At 52.3% G+C, this 20,911-nt stretch overlaps 1 protein-coding gene across 3 annotated transcripts in view; it reads left to right on the forward strand.

The window, feature by feature from the left end:
• The window catches only part of DTX2 (deltex E3 ubiquitin ligase 2), a 36,868-nt gene that overhangs the window by 7,982 nt on the left and 7,975 nt on the right, over window positions 1-20,911 (forward strand). For 2 of the 3 annotated variants that reach the window (XM_039243501.1, XM_039243503.1), the window contains 4 exons: window positions 6,017-6,373; window positions 8,661-9,297; window positions 15,599-15,699; window positions 20,232-20,372. In XM_039243501.1, the coding sequence (XP_039099432.1) occupies window positions 6,106-6,373; window positions 8,661-9,297; window positions 15,599-15,699; window positions 20,232-20,372 (1,147 nt within the window). In that variant the 5' untranslated portion in view covers window positions 6,017-6,105. The remainder of the gene's footprint in view (window positions 1-6,016; window positions 6,374-8,660; window positions 9,298-15,598; window positions 15,700-20,231; window positions 20,373-20,911) is intronic. The other variant, XM_039243504.1, reaches the window with a different exon arrangement.

Raw genomic sequence — 20,911 nt, forward strand, 5'->3', positions numbered from 1 at the left:
TTCTCTATGCTTCTCTTTTACCTGGTCAGAACAGTGCTATGACAAATACCTATATGTCGAAGGTTTTCTATAATCTCCTTAGATTATTGGGTCAAAGCAAGTAAGCATTTCTAAACCACTTGATACTTATTACCACACTTTTCTGGAAAGGGTTTATCCTTCCCAGTGGTATGAGGACTCCGTGTACTTCTGCCAGCAGCAAGTATTGAAATTGTGTGTGTGTGTGTGTGTGTGTGTACTATTTTGATAGTCGAGAAAATAACATTCCATTCTTTTTAATTTGTAGTAAAAACAACATTTCTAGTCAGGTAGAACATTTCTTTGGATAGGTTTGTGTGTAGGATTGGATTTTCCCAGGTCTGCGGGAGGGCTTCCTGACAGGGCCCGGGGGGCTGGCTGCACTGTCAGAGGTCTAGGAAGGTTACACTTCCTGGGTCAGCTGGTGGGTATGGAGTTTGAGGCCGAGCTTCTTGGAAAAGGCCCAAAGGAGAGGTGGCATAGAAAATAGGCCTCCTTGGGGCACCTGGGTGACTTTGTCAGTTAAGCATCTTGATCTCAAGGTTGTGAGTTCAAGCCCCATCATGTTGGGCCTGGGCGTGGGGCCTACTTAAAAAAACTAGGCTTCCTGGTCACCTGGTCTCGCTAATTTCCCATCCATGCCCCTCAGAACTCTTCTGTTCTGCAGCAGAGCATCCTGGGCCTTTCGAGAAGAAGGAATGGAGGCCATTTCCGTGTCAAAAAGAGCACTTCATGTTCCTGTATTTTATTCAGTGGGCGGCCTCTGATCAGACCCCACTGCTTGTAAAAGGCTGGTAAATCTATCCGACTGCCTGAGTGGTGGAGCCTACAGATAGGGAAGTGACTGCCTTAAAGTCAGCAAGTGTGGAGTGTGTGTGTGTGTGTGCACTCACACACACACGCATGTTAGCATAGGGGGGTTCTGACAGATCTTTCCATTTCCATCTCCACTCAGGAGAGTGGAGGGTGTGGGACAGCCACTGTCCAGGCATGGGCGGAAGGGTGAACCGCTGAGCCCGGCATGTGCGGAGCCATTACATAATTTGGGTGGACTTGGGAGGGATGAATTGGGGGGATGAAGTGTGTTGGCAAAGTGGTGATCACTCAGTCCGAGCACCGCTTTAAAAACCACTCTTGAGGCCTTTTTCCTAGAGGCCGCCTCTGTGGTGAGGTCCCTTTGTGTGGCTCACCCACCTGGAGGCCCACAATTAGACAGGATGGTTTTCACTCACATTCTTGTGCCAGCTCAAATCTTGTTCGGAAGCTTGTCTGAGTTCCTCTAGAGATAGAAAGACTCTGAGACACGTGTAACTTTTTCTCTTATGTGTGAAAACGCCTCTCTGGTAGAACAGCGACATTCCTCTGTGCCTCACAGCCACAGTACCGTGGACATGACTTGCAGCTAAATCCCACAAGAAAATACAAAGGAAAGCAGGAAGGTTTTTTTTTTTGTGGTCAAAGTTGTTGATATTTTTTATTTTTAATTTTTTAAGTTTATTTATTTTGAGAGAGAGAGAGAGCGAGGAGGGGAAAGGCAGAGAGAGAAGGAGAGAGAGGATCCCAAGCAGGCTCCAAGTTGCCAGTGCAGAGCCCAGCGTGGGCTTGAACCCATAAACCATAAGATCATGAGCTGAGCTGCAACCAAGAGTCAGGCGCTCAACCAGTTTGAGCCACCCAGGTGCCCCTGTTGATACTTTTTAAAACTTTGGTCTCTTAAGAAGTAATAAATATGACCATCATAGAGCACTTGCAGGTAGAGAAAGAGGTAGAAAAACACAAAAAATCCCATAATTCCATCACTCCTGTTAACATTTCGAGTTGTTTCTTCCAACCTTTTTTTTTTTTTTTTTTAAGTTTATTTATTTCTAATAATCTCTTCACCCAGCATGGGGCTTGAACTTGCTGCGATCAAGAGTCGCAGTTTCCTCCAACTGAGCCCCCCAGGCGCCCCCTTCCTTCCAGCCATTTATTTATTTATTTATTATAAATGTTTTTATTTATTTCTGAGAGAGAGGGAGACAGCGTGAGCAGTGGAGGGTCAGAGAGAGAGGGAGACACAGAATCCGAAGCAAGCTTCAGGCTCTGAGCTAGCTCTCGACACTGAGCCGACACGGGGCTCAAACCCACAAACCATGAGATCATGACCTGAGCCGAAGTCGGACGCTTAACCAACTGAGCCACCCAGGTGCCCCTTCCAGCCTTTTAAATATTAGTTTATGCAGGGCAGAAAGGACTTTATGGCATCACAGATTTTGGTAGATTCTTAATTTCCTTTTTAAGATTTTATTTTTAAGTAATCTCTATACCTAATGTGGGGCTCAAACTTACAACCCCAAGATTGAGAGTCACACACTCTTCCAACTGAGTCAGCCAGGCACCCCCATTCTTAATTTTCTTTAGCCTCAGTTCTCTTCTCTGTAAAATGGAGATGATTCCAGTTGGGGGTTGAGAGCTGGATGACAAGAGCACCAGGCAGAGTGTGTGCCCCGCAGTAGGTGCCTGCAGTTCCATAGCGTGTATTTTTTATTTGTTGTGAGCATTATCTTAGGTCTGTAAGCCTTTCTTTTTTTTTTTGAAATGTTTATTTACTTTGAGAGGGGTAAATAGAGCAGGAATGGGGGAGGGCAAGAGAATCTGCTCTGTCAGCCAGAGCCCGACGTGGGGCTCAAACTCCTGAACCATGAGATCCTGATTTTAGCCAAAATCAAGTCAGTTGCCCAACCGACTGAGCCACCCAGGTGCCCCAAGTCTGTAAGGCTTTTGTAAACATTTTTCAAGATTTCTATTCCATCGTTAGAATGTACTGTAACTTACTTAAGAATTCCATTGTTGTAGGTGTTCAGGTTACTTCCAGATTGAGGACTGTTTCCATGGCCAATTATAATAATTATTATTTTCATAATTAGGAACACCCTAAATAGCCCCCATCATTAGGAGCCAAGACAAATTAGGTTTTTGGACTGCAGCTTCATGATGGCTGAGGTTGTTGCAGAGAATGGGCGCATTGACGTGGCTGTTGTATGTGCGTAATTGCTGTGTCCAAGTGAAATGCCAGTGGGCGTTTCTGGGTGTTGCTTCAAATGTGCCCCAGGCCCCTGGAACCGAAGGCTCACCTCTCTTCTTCCCGCTGGTGTTTCAGACCCTCTGGGATATTAGGCATTTGAAGAACTGAAGCCCCGCTCTGGGTCAGCACTAGTGCTGCCCTCAGAGAGTTCCTGTTCCACTGGGGAGCCAGACACTGAAACCAGCGAATGTCGCCTTGCAGATAAGTCAGGGATGCAGTGAAGACACGTGGGTGGGCGGAGTCAGCGCTTGTCTGGTGAAGGTGTGGGTCAGAGGCCTCAGGAGACGGGGTGCTGTGGCTGAGTCTGGAAAGATGGGCATGTTTGCTTGGGTTCTTGGTGAAGAGAAGACCGCCATCTGGATCTCCAGCGGGGAGGTGGTAGGAAATGTCTTTGAATGTTCTGGCACTTGTAGAATTTGGTATGGGTGGACATAAGGTGGGGGCCTTGGTTTGAGGGGGGAGCAGCGGCTGTGTGCCGTGTCTTCTTCATTCTGGGTCTCTAGTACCCCAACAGTGCCTGAGGAGGGTGGGCCCTTGGTCGGTGGAGGCCGAACACGTTCAGGAAAAGCTTCAGCTGCAGCACCAGACTGCATTTCTCTGGCTGTTGGGCAGAGTTCTGCGAGTTGGTTCATATGGGGCTGTGCGGACATGCTGGGGCGTACCACGTGTGCCGACCTGTGGGAGGCCCCCGCTACCTGACGGGCGAGTAACGCCTGCCAGGAGGTGCCAGGAGTTACTCCCAGGGCTTGGGAGTAACTGGCTCTGAAACCGGTCCTGTGATTTGTACCTGGATGTGGTTACAGAGACTTCTAATTGTAGTCACGGAGCTAATAAGCCAGCCAGCCCAAGGGCATCTCAGGTCTGATCCTCCAGAGTAGGATGTGTGCTCTCACTGGAGCAGCTGGCAGCTCACTGGCGGCTCTGGCACCTGTGGGTGTGCTCTGCGTTCTTGCAGGCCTGACTCATCGCCCACATTCTCATGCTGTGTAGCCCAGTGCTGTCCTGGGCCGCCGCTCCTCACCCAGACTTGAGGGGTGGGGAGGAGGCCCGGGGGCAGGAGGGAGGGGGGGCCAGGGAAAGGGAGGGAAGACAGGCTGGGCGGATATCTGCTGTATGCCAGGTGCTGTACTGGGTGCTTTATACACACCTGTCTGAATGCTCGTGAAAAGCATGGAGTGTAGATGTTGGTATCGTCATTGTCAAGTGGGAGAAATCAAATCGGAGAGCTTAGGTACCTCCATCAGGATGATACAGCGAGTGGAGTAAGTAAACCTGTGCCTGTTCTTTTCACCTACTGCTCCAGCTCTGCCCTCCTTGTCAGGCAGGTGTCTTTGGCCTTCTCGAAACCTTGACGGTGCAGTGGACTCTCAGGGACAGCTTCAAAAAGCCCAGGGTCCCACTGTGTAAGCAAGTCCCTGCAACTACCTGGGCCTTGGTTTCCTCTTTGGCAAAATGGGGAGAAAATTCAGTGTGTTTGCTTATGAGGGTTGTGTAGGAATCCGAGCAGGTGGTGTGACTGGGAACCACACTGGCACCAGGGCCCTGGGTAGATGTGCTGTAACAGCTGAGGGTGCTCCAGGACTTGGGACACAGCTTCCTCTCTCCTTCCCCCTTTCTCAGCGGGAACTGTAAGTGGAGCCCAAGGTGGAGTCAGGCTGAGCTTTCCTCTCCCAGAATGGAGGTTAGAGCTGGGTTGATCCAGGCCTGTTCTCTGCTGCCACTCAGCAGTATTCATGTGACCTTCAATGAGACCTTTTTGAGCCTTGTAAAGTGGGAGATATGTCGCCTTGTCAGTCTGTTAGGTGTATACCAGACTAGTATATTTGGTGTTCGCCACTACACTGGTCCTGTTCCTCCTGAACTCTGGGTGCTGGTGCTCTGGGCGCCTGGCATGGTACGTTCACACCATAGCGCCCTTCTTCAGACCTCTGCAGGCGACTTCCTATTCAGCTGTGTTTTGAACTAGTATGTATATAACACTTGGCACATGACAAGGTCTCTTCTGGGGCTGGCGATATGACTGTGGACAAGACAGACTCCCTGGCTTACTGCTGTCTGGAGGGGCAGAAAGATCTGGAACGTCATCCTACTCATACATATATAGAGGCATTAGAGTTCTGGTGGGTACTGCAAGGGAGAAGCTCACATGACAGTTGGCCAGAGAAGGGCTCCCTGAACCACGAAGGCTGGGCCTCAATGCTGAGTAGAGTTTACAAGGGAAGAGGATGGGCTGGGGGAGCTGAGAGAAGAGTGTCTCAGAAGCTGGGTGTAAACTCTCTGGACCTGAGTGATGTCAGCTAGGCCCAGACCGGGTGTGGAGAGGCGGCTTTCTGCATCTGTGAGATCTTACTGTTTATCTAGGGCACCCTTCGTAGTTAATGATGCCTCCTGGGGTAGCCCAGAGACCTGGGTGGGCTAGGACTGGGCTTTCAGTCTCAGCTCTGCCATTTACTCTCCTGTGCCCTTGAGGGCGCCCCCCCTCCCCCCGCCCCAGTCCTTTCTGAGACACAGATTTTTCCCATCTGGAGCATAGCAGTATCTCCCAAACAAGGAGTCTTCACACAGGTGTAAGGGGCATCATGACCTCAGTGCACAAAGGATTTGGGACGACTCACGAAAACAGTATAAAAGGATACACTCAGTAGTTAGGTCAGAGGGAAACGATTGGTAAAAAGAGGCTGGGCTGTTGATTAGCACCCAAAATTCACTCCACTGTATCTCCCTGAACATTTACAGAGCCAGGTATGTTGCTTGGTTGACCGAATTCTTCCTGGCTGCATGAACAAAGAGACAGGATCAGGTACTTGATTCACAATGCTCTTTTCTTTTAGGAAAAAAAGTGATTATGGGAGAATGTGATTTTTCTTTCTCCCTGCACTGAGGCCAACTCTCAGGGACACTGTATATGTTGATAACTGTCTGTCCTGTTTACAGGTCTACTGGAAGCACTGGGCAATGAACCCGAGACTCCAGCCCAGAGTGGTCTGAAACCATTTGGGAAAGAAGAGGGAGTCCTAGGGAAGATGGCCATGGCCCCAGGCCCTTCCCTGGCTCAGGTGTACACCAGCCCCGTGGCAGTGGCTGTGTGGGAATGGCAGGACGGGCTGGGCACCTGGCACCCCTACAGTGCCACCGTCTGCAGCTACATCGAGCAGCAGTTTGTCCAGCAGAAGGGCCAGCGCTTTGGGCTGGGGAGTCTGGCCCAGAGCATCCCCTTAGGCCAAGCTGACCCCTTGCTGGCCCCTTACATCATTGACCTCCCCAGCTGGACCCAGTTCCGCCAGGACACTGGTAAGACCCTTCCTGCCTCTAGTATATGTTGGAGCACCTGCTTTGGGCCAGACATCATGCTGACCATGGGGTTCTATGTAGAGTTGACTCTTGGAGTTTCGTCCTGTCCCAGACAGGTGCTGTGAGTGGTATAGGTGGCACAGTGTGGGATGTACCTTTTCGTAGTAGGGAGTGCCTTGAGAGCACAGTGCAGAGGCCCTCCCCACCCCTTCCCCCTGTTGCTCAAACCCAAGCTGCCTGCCTCCACCTGTAGAGATTGGAGGGGCTTGCGGGCAGGGAGGCCAGGACGGAGGTAGAGTGCCGTGCTAGTTAAGGGGGGCCTGGTGATGAGTTCTGCTTCTGCTGCACGATGTCCGTGTGACCTGAGCAGGTTACTTCATTCTCCTGTGTGCTCACATTTGGGCTTTTTGTGGGTTTTGGTCAGTATTACCAAGAATGGGACCACCAATCTCCCCCCAGAGCTGTGCCTTGTCCGCCTAACCCGGTGGTTCTCAGCTGGGAGTGATTTTGTCCCCTAGGACGTTTATTTCACAGTGTTTGGAGACATTTTTAATTTTCACCAGTGGGGAAGGGACCCGCTGGCTTCTAGTCAGTAGAGGCCAGGGATGCTGCTAAATGCACAGGACTGGCACCGTGACAAAGAATTCTTGGCCCAGGATGTCGCTGGTGCAGAGACTGAGAAACACTACTCTGATCCCTATGGCAGCGTCCTCAGGTGTGTGAGGACTAAGGCTTCCAATCAGTTGGCTACAGAAGAAAGTCCCTGCCTTCCTGATATTTGGAGTCCACTGAGAAAGGCAGCAAACAAGATATGTAACGTGGAGATTGTGTATTGTGTTAGATGGCAGTAAGTGTTAACCAGGGAACGGAAGTGCTAGGAGAGGCCAAGGTTTGAGCTTGGGTGACTGGTTCACCAGGAAGGGGGACAAAGACAAACCTGAGGGAGGGGAAGGTTGTTCTTTGAAGGGACTTTAGCTTTTATTATTATTATTAAAAAATTTTTTTTCATGTTTGTTTATTTTGAGAGTGCACGAAGGAAAGAGAGAAAGGGCACAAGCAGGGGAGGAGCAGAGAGAGAGAATCCCAAGCAGGCTCCCCACTGTCAGCACAGAGCCCGACGCAGTCCTCAGTCTCACAAACTGTGAAATCAAGACCTGAGCTGAAGTCAAGATCCAGACACTCGACTGACTGAGCCACCCAGGCACCCCTTGGCTTTTATTCTGAAAGGGGGAGCTATGGGAGGATTTGGGCAGAGGAGTGCTGTAATCTGATTTGGAGGTGAAGAGTATCCCTCTGGCTGCCAAGGATGGAGGCGGGGTGGGGCGAGGAGACCAGTAGAAGCAAATTGCAGTGATCATCTTCTGGCAAGTGCTCTTGGAAACCCTTTTTCTCTGTTGTCTTCAGGTTTGGTTTATTAAGAATAAAAGCTAACCACAGGGTATTTCCCTGTAGTTGCTGCCTGGAGAGTCAAAGGGAATAGCAGGTCCACTTAAGAGACTTCTGTAACAGTGAATAATGAGTTGTATATAAAGTGTTAGAGATGCAAGGCCCAACACAAGAAAACAGCCTGAAAAGTTTTCAGTGTGGTTGTCAGCTCCCTGAAAGGGCATGTCTAGAAGACGAGATGGGAAGAGATGCATTGTGAGAGAAGCTGTGTGGTTGGATTATGGCCGGTTTAATTTTCTTAACTTTCTTTCTTTCTGTCTTTCTTTCTGTCTGTCTTTCTGTCTGTCTTTCTTTCAAGTGAAGCTACGTATGTTTCCTCATTAGCAGTATTTTGAAAAAGCCTGGAATCTGAGCCACAGCTGTTCTTTCACCTAAGCTCCTGGCATCTCCTACTCCTGCCAAGGAGCACAGGTCCCCCTCTGCCACTAGATTCCTTTGGGCCAGAGTTTCTTTACCGAGAGGGAGCTTTCTACCCTTCACCCAAAATTTGGAAAGAATAACTGGTACCAGCCTTTAGGTCAGATGGCAACATGACCCTACACACACTGACCATGTTGGTGTTTGTTTTCTTTTTTTAATGTTTATTTATTTTTGAGAGACCAAGCATGAGCAGAGGAGGGGCAGAGAGAGAGGGAGACACAGAATCCGAAGCAGGCTCCAGGCTCTGATCTGTCAGCACAAAGCCTGACATGGGGCCCAAACCCTCAAACCATGACATGAGATCATGACCTGAGCCGAAGTCGGATGCTCAACCGACTGAGAAAAGGAAGTTTTAAACTTTTTTTTGTTTTGGAGTGGCTAGCAGATGAACCATTTACATGTCCTCCCCCTCTTCAAACAGGCACCATGCGGGCTGTGCGGAGGCATCTGTTCCCCCAGCATTCAGCCCCGGGACGGGGCATCGTCTGGGAGTGGCTGAGTGACGATGGCTCCTGGACGGCATATGAAGCCAGTGTCTGTGACTTCCTGGAGCAACAGGTGGCCAGGGGCAACCAGCTCGTGGACTTAGCTCCCCTGGGGTACAACTATACCGTCAACTACGCCACCTACACGCAGACCAACAAGACTTCGAGCTTCTGCCGTAAAGTGCGGCGTCAAGCGGGACCCCCATATCCGGTGACCACCATCATTGCCCCACCAGGCCACACGGGAGTCGCCTGCTCTTGCCATCAGTGCCTCAACGGCAGTGGAACCGGCCCCGTGTCGGGCCGCTACCGCCACTCCATGACCAACCTCCCTGCTTACCCTGTCCCCCAGCCTCCCCACAGGACCGCCATTGTATTTGGGGCCCACCAGGCCTTTGCCCCATACAATAAGCCCTCACTCTCTGGGGCTAGGTCTGCACCCAGGCTGAACACCACCAATCCCTGGGGTGTGGCACCACCCTCCTTGGGGAACCAGCCCGTCTACCGCTCCAGCCTCTCCCACCTGGGACCACAGCACCAGCCCTCAGGATTGCCCACTGCCAGTGGAGTCAGGTATCTTGTGTTATTGAGGGTCATTTTGTCCACGTCTGTGCCCTGTCAGTGGGCTTGGGTTTCTGCTTTTACTTAGCTGGGAAGATACGCCCAAATACCTATAGACCTGCCCCCTGCCTCCTTGCTGTCTCTGCGTCATCTCCTTTGCCTGTGCCACCTGGAGCCCGGGTGCTGGCCTTCCACAGCCTTGCGTTGAACGGAGCTTATGTGATCTCTGGTGCTTGAACGCTGATCGTTGCCACGTGGGTTAAAACAGTAATGCCTTCCTTCGTCCATCTAGTCAGGAGAGTGAGGCTGGTGTAGAGCAGGTAAAGGTGTGCCTGTGTGCCACATAGCTCGTGCCATGCACCTGACAATGTTTTGTTGATTCCTCCTCTGTGCCAGGCACCAAAGACACAGACGTGGAATCTTCCCACACGAGCCCACAGTCTGGACCAGGGAAAGCTATGAGCCCAGTGTTGGTGCTTAACGGTTGAGGAGAAAACAAAATGCGGAGTATGTGGCAGGTGGTGTCAGGTGACAGGATGGCTTCCATGCTGGTGTAGTCTGGTGTGGTGTCTCCTGGGGCTCTCTGCTTCTTGAGGGGCATGATGAAATGGGCACCATCCAGATGAGGGGGCACCTAAAAAGTCAGGAAACCTCCTGGAGTGGCCAGTGAGGGGTGTTCCCTGGGTGCTTGGAGACCTGTCACTGACGAGGGGCCTTGTCCAGTGATCATTACTGAGGGTGTTGGACTTAGAGAACATTTATTTATTTTATTTTATTTTTATTTTTTTTAAAAATGTTTTTATTTATTTCTAGGATAGAGAGAGACAGCGTGAACAGGGGAGGGTCAGAGAGAGAGGGAGATACAGACTCTGAAAGAGGCTCCAGGCTCTGAGCTGGCAGCACAGAGCCCGACGCGGGGGTCGAACCCACAAACCGCGAGATCATGACCTAAGCGAAAGTCGGACGCTTAACCGACCAAGCCACTCAGGCGCCCCGGGCTTAGAGAACATTTAGAGAGTTCCAAATGGTAACTGGGATGGGGGGCTGGTTTCTGAGATGGTGCCCGGAGAGGGTGGGTAGTGACTGGATGTTGGGACCCTGTAGCAGGCCTGTGGCTGCCCTGCCCCCCAAGTGGGTCAGCATCTTGTTGGTTTGGACTGACGTCGGCCAGTCAGTTTCTTGGTGCTGCTGCACTCCTTACCCAGCCCCATCCCTGCCTCCTTGACCATGGTGAGGGCTTCCCAGTGTGGACAAGACTTTCTTGGCGGCTCCTGGGCTTCTAGCATTTTTTTCCAATGTTTGTTTATTTTTTAGAGAGGCAGAGAACAAACAGAACAGGGGTAGAGAGAGGAAGACACAGAATCTGAAGCAGGCTTTAGGTTCTGAACTATTAGCATCGAGCCCGACGTGAGGCTCAAAACCACGAACCATGAGATCATGACCTGAGTTGAAGTTGGGCACTTCACCGACTGAGCCATTCAGGCATGCCTAGCAGTTTTTTAAAGCTAAGTTTCAGAGGACCCTGCCAGCTTCTATAAGACAGGATGACAACTGCCATTCATTGAGCACACGTAGCCAGGCCCTACTGAGCAGGCTGTGTGAGTGATTTCAGTGATTCTTATAATGACCATATGGGAGGTGGTGTCCTCAGCTTACGGGTGAGCACACTGAGGTTGACAGGATAGGCAGCATAGCCAGCAAGTGGCAGAGTAGGGGGTTAAACCAGGCCCCACAGCAGGCCGGAAGGAACACATGGAGTTCTTGAAGCTGTCTTAAAGAGTGACAGGAAGGCAGCGATGTCCTGAGGGATGAGGGTGGGGGAGCCCCTAGACCAGAGGAGAATAGGTCAGGGCATCTTCCCGGGCATCTCCTTCAGGGAATGGGGGGTATGTGGACCTGAGCTCTTTCTGGGAATGGGGCTACAGGAGACTTCACTTGGCCGCCTCCCTGGATTTTCACGTAGGCATTAGCGAGCGGGGCTCTGTGCTGTCCGAGTCCCACCTGCTATGCTGTGAGGCGCCTTCCAGTATGTGGGTCAGACTCTTTCAGAGAAGAGTGTGCTGTTGGCCAGCCCAGAATGGTTACCAGCAGGTCCAGAGCTGCTTCTACTTGGTCAGTTCTGCTGAGCCTCCTGGGGCTTCTTAAGTTCTTATAAATTATTTTGAGGCACGTTTCTAGATAGTTCTAGAAACTGGGATTCTGGGATTGAGCCAAGTGACTTAATTGATGGGCTTTGTTGCTTTCTCCTGGTACAGGACTCCCATTGGTCGCTCCTGAGGCTTCTCTGGCATCCCCCCTCCCCAGCCTAAGGGCCCAAGACACTGCCAAAGTGGGCCCCCTGGTACAGGCCTGGCAAGTTACGGAAGGGATGGTCTTACCTTTGCTTCTGGGCCTGCGTGTTGCAACTTGCTCTGCTTGCCTTGGTTTTAAGCCAGGAAAGGGACCAGGCCAGCCAGCTCTGTTAGTTGAAACCACCTCAAAGGAGCTGTCCTCCTGAGGTGGGTGTTCATCTTTATCTCCTCTGCTTTTTGGGAGCTGGGAGAGGCCCAGCTCACTCGCATGGGCCTATCCCTGTTTGGAAAAACATGATTTCCCCCATGTCTTATTTGTATCGGCCCTCTTCAGTTCACCCCCTTCCGGTGGGTATTGTAGAGCTGGAGGGGGCATGATGAATGCCCGGTGTCTTGACCCAACCGGGCCAGGAGGATCGAAAACACTCAACACCTTGGTCTCCCTGGGGGCTGTGGTCTGGTTCTCCAAAGCGAATGATTGTCAACTGCATTAGGTGAAAATTTTCTGGAGAGTGGCAGGCTGGCGGCACCATGGGCTGGGGAAGCCTGAGAACCAGCTGTACTTACTGGTAGCCACTGGAAAGAACATGTGAGTGAGTGAAATCAAAATTCGCGGAACCCGTGTGGTTTTTATTTGGGAACCCATGTGGTTTCAGATCGCTTCTTGCTCAACCTGGGTAAAACCTTGGCCGACTGACTTCCTTATGGCCCGGGAGGCTTTCTGAGTAGGCAGTAAGTAATCCATTGAGAAGGGACTTTGTCTGTCTGTCACTGCCTGGGTTTAAGAAAATTTCCTAGTTGCTGAATTTTATCCCTTTAAGCACCAAAACTCGTGTTTTAATGATGTGGGGTGGAAACCTTTCCAAAATGTGTCATGCACACTCTTGTCTTCTTTAATAGAGGGTGTGGTGGCTTAACATTTTGATGACTTGGGGTAGTGATTGTGACCAGCAGTCTGTTGCAGCTTTGGTGTGGCTGAGCCCTGGGGCGCCTTGCCTTTACACTAAGTGGCCCTTGGAAATGGCTTTCCAGCTTGCTTTCATGTGCTCCATTCCTGCTGCTGCCGTTCTCCGAGCCTCTAAAAGCACTCTTCACCCACTGTCCACCAGGCTTGCGTGCTCAGGAGTCCTGGATCCCAGGGGGGCCTGCCTCCTGACTGGCTGTAGGCCCCTTGGGTCAGCTCTGTTCCCTTTCCATGTCTTTCCTTTCCCCGCTTAAGATTAAGGAGTTAGGCTGGGAAGTGTGACATTTCCTTTTGCTCCAGTATTGCAGTTTTCAAGATTTTAGTGGGAGCCCTCAGGAAGGTACCTGGCGGCTCCTCAGCTTTCCTGTATCCCCTTTGCTCCTCTGAGAACAGAGGAACAGTGACATTTGTACTGGGCTGCAGATTGAGCCTCCCAACCAGCCAAGGGGCCTTTCAGAATTATTCTCATCTTACAGATAGAGAAATTAAAGCTCAGGAAGGGGACTTGAGCTGGCCAAGGGCACACAGCTTTAAACTGGAGCGGGTGCTATTAGCGGGGTCTCTGGACCTCCCGTGTAACGGTCCTCGTGCTGCATGGGGCTGCTGATGGGTGCTGGCTCGCCCACCTGTGGGGAGCTGGCGGGAGCTGTGCATTTCCTTGGTCCAGCTTCCCAGCTCTGCCCTTTGCCCAGGGGCTGTCCAGTCTCGCCTTCACAGAAGATTGGAAATCCTCATGTCTTGTTCTGAACTCCATTTGGAAGCTCCTGGAGGTAGTCCCAGACAGGAAAGCCGGGGTGGGCCTTGTAGGCAGCCGGCAATGGGGGAGGCTGGGAAGGTTGCCTGAGCCCATGACTGGAAGGGCTCTACCTTCTGGAATTTCTTCACTTATAGAACCTGAGAGTTGCAAAGACCATCAGAGATCATCTACCTTCCTTTAAAAAACTAAAATGGAGAAACGGGCTGAGGAAGGGGGTGGTGGTTGCTTCAAATCAAACAGTTTAGTGGGACCAAAACCCTAGCCCAGGTGTACTGAACAGGCGGCTCTCCCCTGCGTTAACAGAGCACTCCGGAGCCAGGTCCATTTTTGCCTTGGGCTTGAGTATAGCCGAGGCGGGCAGGGAGCCACCATGTGAGCAGTGTGGCCACACAGGTTATTCTCTTTGGGGAGAACAGTCAAGAAATGAAAACAAAACAACCTCTTTCTTCACTCAAACAAGTACTGAAGCACCTGCTGAGCTCCATGCGGGGCCCTGGCAGCTTCAGGACTAGCTGAGTGTGAGATTGGGGTTTGAAGCAGGACCAGCCAGCTCCATGTGGTTGCCACCAGTGGGATCTGTGACCCAGGGCCAGTGGTTTGGAAGGATCTGGGGCATCTTCCTGAAGCACTTGTGGGAACCAGGCAGGCTGTTAGTTTGCTGGCAGCTGTAAGGGCCACACAGTAGTTGGGGACTGTCTGCCATTTCCTGAGTGCCTTCCCAGCCCCAAGCCAGGCCCCACGGAACAGACAATACGACCCGACCCTGTCCTTGGGGATTCTGGGATTCTGCAGGGACTGTGTGAAAGTTTCAGAACCTTTCTGGTGTGGTTATCTTTTTTTTGAGAGAGAGAGAGAGAGGGAGGGAAACACAGAATCCAGAGACAGGCTCCAGGCTCTGAGCTAGCCATCAGCACAGAGCCCAACGCGGGGCTCGAACCCACGAACCGTGAGATCATGCCCTGAGCCGAAGTTGGAGGCTTCACCGACTGAGCCACCCAAGCGCCCCCTGGTGTGGTCATCTTTAACATGGGGCAGGGATGGGCTGGAAGACACTTGAACTGGGTCGCGGGGAGTCGGGGGAGGATTGGCAGGCTTTTCAGGCCATCTTGGCCAACTGGGCTCCAGTGTTGCATACATTTATTATCACTTGAGAAATAGAATGGCTTAGAACCAAGTAAATGACCCAAATGTAGTTAATGTGCGAAGCAAAATCCCCATTAAAAAAAAAAAAATCCAAAAAAATTTTTCTTTATTTTGAACTGGTTTTAGATTTATAGAAAAATTTAAAAATAGTGCAGTTACCATATCTCCATTCCTTGACTTCTCTCGTAAACATCTTTCTTACCTGCAGTGTAGTTGTCAGAACCAGGGAATTGCCTTGGGTATGTTCCTATTAACTAAGGACTTTTCTCAGTTTTCACCCGTTTTCCTGCTGCTGTTCCCATTCTGTCCCAGGATCCTGGGCGACCCTACTTTGTATCCAGTTTTTCTCCCTTTCCTCCCTCCAGTAGGAGTTCCTCCCTTTATCTCCCATAACCTTGACGCTTTTAAAGAGTTACTTTGTTGAATGTCCCTTATTGGGCTTGTCTGTTGGTTTCTCATGCTTGAGATTATGCAGTTTTGGCAGGAACCACAAAAATGGTCTTCTGTCCTTCTCAGAGCACTGTTTTTGGGGTTCCTGGTGTTGACTGATCATATTACTGGTGATACTGGTCTTGAGTACTTGTTAGAGCGGTTGCTGCTAGATTTCCCCTTTCCAGGTGCCATAGAGCCCTCATTCTGACAAAGCGAGTGAGCTCAGAATCCTTTTAGGATTGTCATCAGAGTCTGAATTGCCCAGGAAAACATATTTTTTGGACAGTTAAAGCTTCCTTCTTGATCACTTGTAAAAAAATGGAGATACACCCCCCAGCAGTGTTCTCTCCCGTCCATCACTGCTCTGCCCCGCCTGCCCATGCTCCCCCTCCTCAGTGTCTGGCTTGGAGTTTGACTTCCCCACTTGATTTTTGCAGTGGTGGTGGGGCCGTCTCTGGGCGTCACATCCTTGGCATTCAGATTTGTAGGTTAGTTTGGGTCTAAGAGTGCTGAAAATCAGATTTTTTTGATTCTCTTTCCAGACATCAGGATCTTTTTAATGAAAAGAAAACCAGAAATCCTCACTCACACAGAGGCAGCCATGCAAAGTGAAGCTGCGAAGGGGACCCCGGCAACACCAGCAATATTCCTATCTTGGTCTTTCTCTGACTCTTGTTCCTGCTAAGTTGGCTCCTCCAGTAAGCTTTGTTCTCTCTTCTCCCCAAGTGCCTCCCTCCCCAGCGGCCCTGCCAGCAGCCCCGGGAGCGTCCCCGCCGCTGTGCCCGTGCAGATGCCGAAGCCCAGCCGGGTCCAGCAAGCCCTTGCAGGTAGGCACCCTGCTGGGTTCTGGGCTCCAGAACACACCGCCTGGCAGGGGGCAGGATACTGAGGCGGTGGCAGAATGCGTGGTTGAGAGAGGGGATGGTGGAGTGGGGGTCCTGTTACCTGTCTCTTCTCAGGGAGAGCCGCAGCAGCTCCCGGGGTGGGAGGGGGAACGGTGCCTCTTTTTGGTGTTGGGCGATGGTGATGGTGTACATACCCTCAGCGAGTGGGTGTGGGGTGGCCCCTCCTTTGTCTCTCCAGGGGAGTCCTGCCTGATGGCAGTGGCAGTGGGTACGATGGTGTGGACCCTTCCCCATCTTTTACATTTCCACGTCACTTCAGTTATAGTTTGAGTTACTCTTCTGTCCTGAAATGGTTTAGGCATTTCCCTAAAGGGGCCCTCTGGGGAACTCGGAGCTATTTTGGCTGCGGTTACGTTTTGAATTAAGTGGCTTTGTGTCCAACTGGACCTTTTGTTAACTGTACATCTTTGAACTATTTTTTTAGATTCCTTTTATAGTTAAGGGAGCTACTGAAAGTTACTTTTTAACTAATGGGAAACGCAGCATGTTGTGGAAAGCTATTGGGGAGGAGTGGAGTGAGATTGAAGCAGGGGAGTAAGGTAACTTGAGTCCCTGTGTTAGGGTAAGTCACAGGAGTAGACAACGGGGGGTCGAGGGGACGGGCCTGGGACAGGAAGACCCATGTGGAGCCCAACGTGATGGCTCAGGGGAGCCAGCCAGGGCCTGACTTGGGCCACAGCCGTAGTGGAGGTAAGAACTTCCAACTTGGGGATCGGGTGGGCCATGAAGAGCAGGAATAGAAATGGCTGGGGTGCGGTGGCTGATGCGGTGCTATGACACGTCATGATCATTCTTGACGACTAAGTAGGGACTTTGCATGTGTCTTCCTTCATTTCTTCCCAGTAACAGTGGGGTGAGGTACGAACTTTTATTCCCATTTCATACTTGGGGAAATAGCCTCAGAGAATTCCAGATGCTTCCCAAGATCAGCCAGTCAGCCCTTGGCAGAGCTGGGATTCAGCCCCAGGCATTCTTGGCTTCAGAACCTGGGTTCTTAGCCGTTAACGCTGTGCCGATCCAGAGTCCGGTGGGAGCATGGGAAGAGGTGGGGGGCACTGGCTGTGGTTGTAGCCCCACAGAGCTGTCCCAGAAGCAGTGGGAGTTTGGATGTGCAGCTCAGAAGAACATTCTGGGGTGGCATGGGGTGGTCTCTGTCCCCGTGGCGGGGAATGTATGAGCTTACAGAGACTGTAAGTAGGATTCTGGGAAGAGCCCTCGAAGGAAATGGAGGGACCAATCAGAAAAGTGGTAGAAGACAGGAGCGTGGAGCCTCTGGAACCTCCTTCAGCTGCTCAGCCATCAGCCTTCTGTGGGGCAGAGAGGACAGTGAGCAAAGATGTGGTGCCTGGAAATTCCTCCCAGTTTAGGTCTTCTGTGGCATCAGATGCTGTAGGTGAGTCAGACCTGTGTGTGTGTGTGTGTGTGTGCGCGCGCGCACGCGTGCATGTACGTGGTGGTGGTCTCATTGGAGAAAGGTTGTGGGTGAACAGGCCTGGCCTGCACATGGCCCAGCTCCATTCAGCTCTGTGATCACTAAGGCTTGAATACAGATGCTATAATAATCTTTCTAATATTTATTTTTTTAAGTTTATTTATTTATTTTGAGAGAGAGAGAGAAAATGAGTGGAGGAGGGACGGCGGGGGGGCGGGGAGGAGAGGATCTGAAGCGAGCTCCATGCGGAAAGCAGAGAGCACGATATGGGGCTCTAACTCAACAAAATGTGAGATCGTGACCTGAGCCAAAGTCTGATGCTTAACCAACTGAGCCACCCAGGCGCCCCTGTAATAATCTTTCTAAGTGTCTCTCAGAAATGGTCTGGGGATTGAGTAGCGCTTGCTCCCTTTCCTCTGCTCTTGAGGCTGAGGACCCTCTATAGTCTGCATCTCAGGTGGTCTCTAACGTTCCCTGTCACCTTGGCTCTCAGATTGATGCAGGAGGTAGACAGTCTTTTAACTTCATTTCACTCATTGGGGAAACAGGAAGCAGATCTCCAGGATTTAGGAACTGGGTCCCATCACGGAGTAAAGACTTGAGCCACTGGCCAGAAGACCCCTTGTAGTTGTTGGTGGGACCCTAGTCTAAGGTGCCAGGGGAGGAGAAATCCTGAGCCAGCCTCCAGGAAGTAGGATCTGGAGAACATTGTCTTTGCACCCAGCCACGTTTACGGATTGGGGGTTACTCAGGCTGTAGAGAGGTGGACACAGGGTTCTGTGGGTAGGTTTACAAAAAAGTGGTCATCTACATTAGCAGGGGAGGTCCACCGAGGAGGTCAAGCCTGGAAGACTGGGAGGAGTGGGCCTGACTGGGACTCAGCTCGTCAAGGCCAGAGTCGGGACAGGCCTGGGCCTGAGCCCCGGTCACCAGATGAAGGGCCGATCCCTGTTGTCAGGAGGTGATTGCACATCTGACCTTGACAGGGACTGTTCTCTCAGGGGTCTGGCAGATAAGTGGGAATCCTCTTAGATGAGTGGAGAGGCTGTGGCCGTTCAGGCTGCTACAGTTATTTGGGGCTGTGAGGCGTTTGAGGGGCTGTCCCTGAGCCTTGCTGTTGGGACAATGTGATGGCCCCCTCTTGGTGTCTCCCCACCTCATTCTGTGCAGTGGATGTTGCTTTTGTGAAGTTAGGTGTGGGGTGGTTCTCGCACATTCTTGCAGGAAGACAGACCCACAGAGCAGGGGCTGCTTCTCCGCAGGCTTCTAAGTTGAGGCTTCTGTGTCCATGACTTGGATTCAGGAAAGGGGGTCCTGCACTGAGCAGCGCTTCTGCTCTGCTCATGCAGGCCTCACAGTGGCCACCCAGCAGCATTCAGGGATATCTTGGTTTCCCAGCAGACAGGTGCTGTGAGCACCTCTCGTGACCGGGCCCTGCCGGTCACCAAAACAGGTATGCGAGTCCTTTTAGGTAACACTAAGCTGGGTAAAGGAGGCAGAGATGGAGGGGACATGGCTCTTTTAGATGGGGTGGTCAGGGGAGGGGTGTCTCTTGGGTGACGCTTGGAGAGAGGTCTGGTTGAAGTGAGGCAATGGGTGTTGGTGGGGAGGTCATGGTCAGTGCAGAGGCCCAGGGCTCTCGTAAGGCATGGTTCCCATCCCCTCCATCATTCTGTCCCCATGCCTGCTTGTCATTATTCCGTCCCCCTGACATTAGGTTCAGTCCCACATCTGAGCTCAGAAGCAATCAACCTTAAGATGCTGGTGGCATTGCATTACCTGATGAACGAGCGCCTGGGTGCAGCCGTGGTGTTCTGACGTGCTCTTTCGTGTCTCCTGCGAGTGGCTGCCACGGCGCACCCTGCCTACTGCTGCTGTGCTGCCCAGGCTGCTGGCTGGCCTCTGCTTCTGTCCCTGATTGGGCATGTTTGCCGCATTGAGTCTTTGTTCTGTGGAGGCCACAGTGGCTGGCCTGGCTGGGTCCCAGGGCTGGGTTTCCCCTTCCCCATCTGCATCACCCCCGGAGTGGGCAGTGCCAGCTGCCTGGCCTCTGTGGGCTCTCTACTTCCTACCCCAGGCTGCCCTCAGGGAGGTGACAGAGCAGAACCCAGAGCTCTCCTGGAAAGGAGGTGTTTTTGAGCTAGACAGAGGGCACGGGGGATTGAGTGGGGGTGCTGTGGACAGAACGTAGGCTGAGGGTGCAGTAGGAGTACGGATGCAGCAGGACTGCATCATGTGTACCATGTGTTGGCTCCCCAGGAAGAGGTGAGGGGTGAGAGTCTGGCAAGGGCATGTGTGGAGCACCAGGCTGGGGAGTGAGGTCTTTCCCCCGTGAGTATGCCCACCCTGCTCCATCCAGGGCAGAGGGGCTGTTTGAGCCTTGACTGAGGACACGAGAGGAGGTGGCCACGGCCCGGGACCCTTGCTGCTCCAGAGGAGCAGGGGCCATGGGGTGCCTCAGTGGTGGGGGCAGGTCCCGGGGCCAGAATTCCTGCTCCCCCACCTAGCGAGGGCACTGACAGCACCTGGACAGGCCAGATGGGGCACAGAAAGCAGACAGCACCCCACTGGAAGCAAGGTGAGCAGGAGCCAAGAGGGCACAGCCAGGGGAAGCACAGGGGTTGGACTGGGAGCTTGAGACCCCATCCACATCTCCATAACTTGGCCGCGTCCTTCCATGTCACCCCCTGCCCTCTGCCCTCCTGAAGCAAGCGGCCTCGCCCCTCCGCCTTCCCCACATGCTGTGAGTACGGGCTGGGTGGTTGCTTGTTCAGGTACCTGTGGAACTTGGGGTCAGGGCTCTGATGAGCCGGGTTCCGGCTGGTTCCTGGCCTGGAGCTTAGCCCAGTGTGCCCGAGAAGGCCCCAGCAGCCTTGAGCGGCCAAGTCCTCAGGAAGATCGGTGGGTCCTGCTGGCCATCACAGTGCCACCTGGACTCAGCCGAGGTGTGTGGACGTCACGTGCCGAATGACTCTTTCTAACGTTTCTCCCCTCTGCATGTCTGATCTCGCATCCCATGTAGGCATGACGAGTATTCTGATGTCAGCCATTGGACTCCCTGTGTGTCTTAGCCGCGCACCCCAGCCCGCCAGCCCTCCCGCCTCCTGTCTGGCCTCTAAAAGTCACAGCTCAGTTAAGAGATTGAGGAAAATGTCCATGAAAGGTAGTTCCTGCTCACAAATGCTCTCTGGCCTCTGCTAAGCCTCCGAGTCTTGCTGCCTCTGACTCTCCTGCAATGATCGCTCTTCTCTGACTCCCACGGCCCTTCTCCGCTTCCTTTACCCCCGAGGGGAGGGGCTCGGTGGCCCTTCTCCCTGCCGTCAGCACAGAGGTGGCCCCCGAAATCTACTTAACACTGAAGACCGTGAGTTCAACTCCTATCTTGCTGGCACAGTTGGAATGTGAGGGGCCTATTCTTGGGACTCTGTGACTCTATGGGGCAAGGCCGGCTCAGGATGGGGGGGGACTCTGTCCTTCCCACCAGGGCCAGCATGTGTCTCAGGAAAGGCCCCCAGCCCTATCTCGCCTACATCAGAGGGTTCCCCCAGTAAGCACTGTGCTGCCCATCACATGGCTGGGGAGGAAGGGGTTTCAGAACCATGGAAGGTATGGGGAGCTTTAGGCAGACTTACATGAGGGGGCCTGTGGGTAGTAGGTTCTAAACCTGCCATTTCTAAAGCCAATAGCGGCTCTGCCTCCAGC

Source organism: Hyaena hyaena, unplaced genomic scaffold, assembly GCF_003009895.1.
Source record: "Hyaena hyaena isolate Hyena2069 unplaced genomic scaffold, ASM300989v1 scaffold_228, whole genome shotgun sequence".
Lineage (NCBI taxonomy): Eukaryota > Metazoa > Chordata > Mammalia > Carnivora > Hyaenidae > Hyaena > Hyaena hyaena.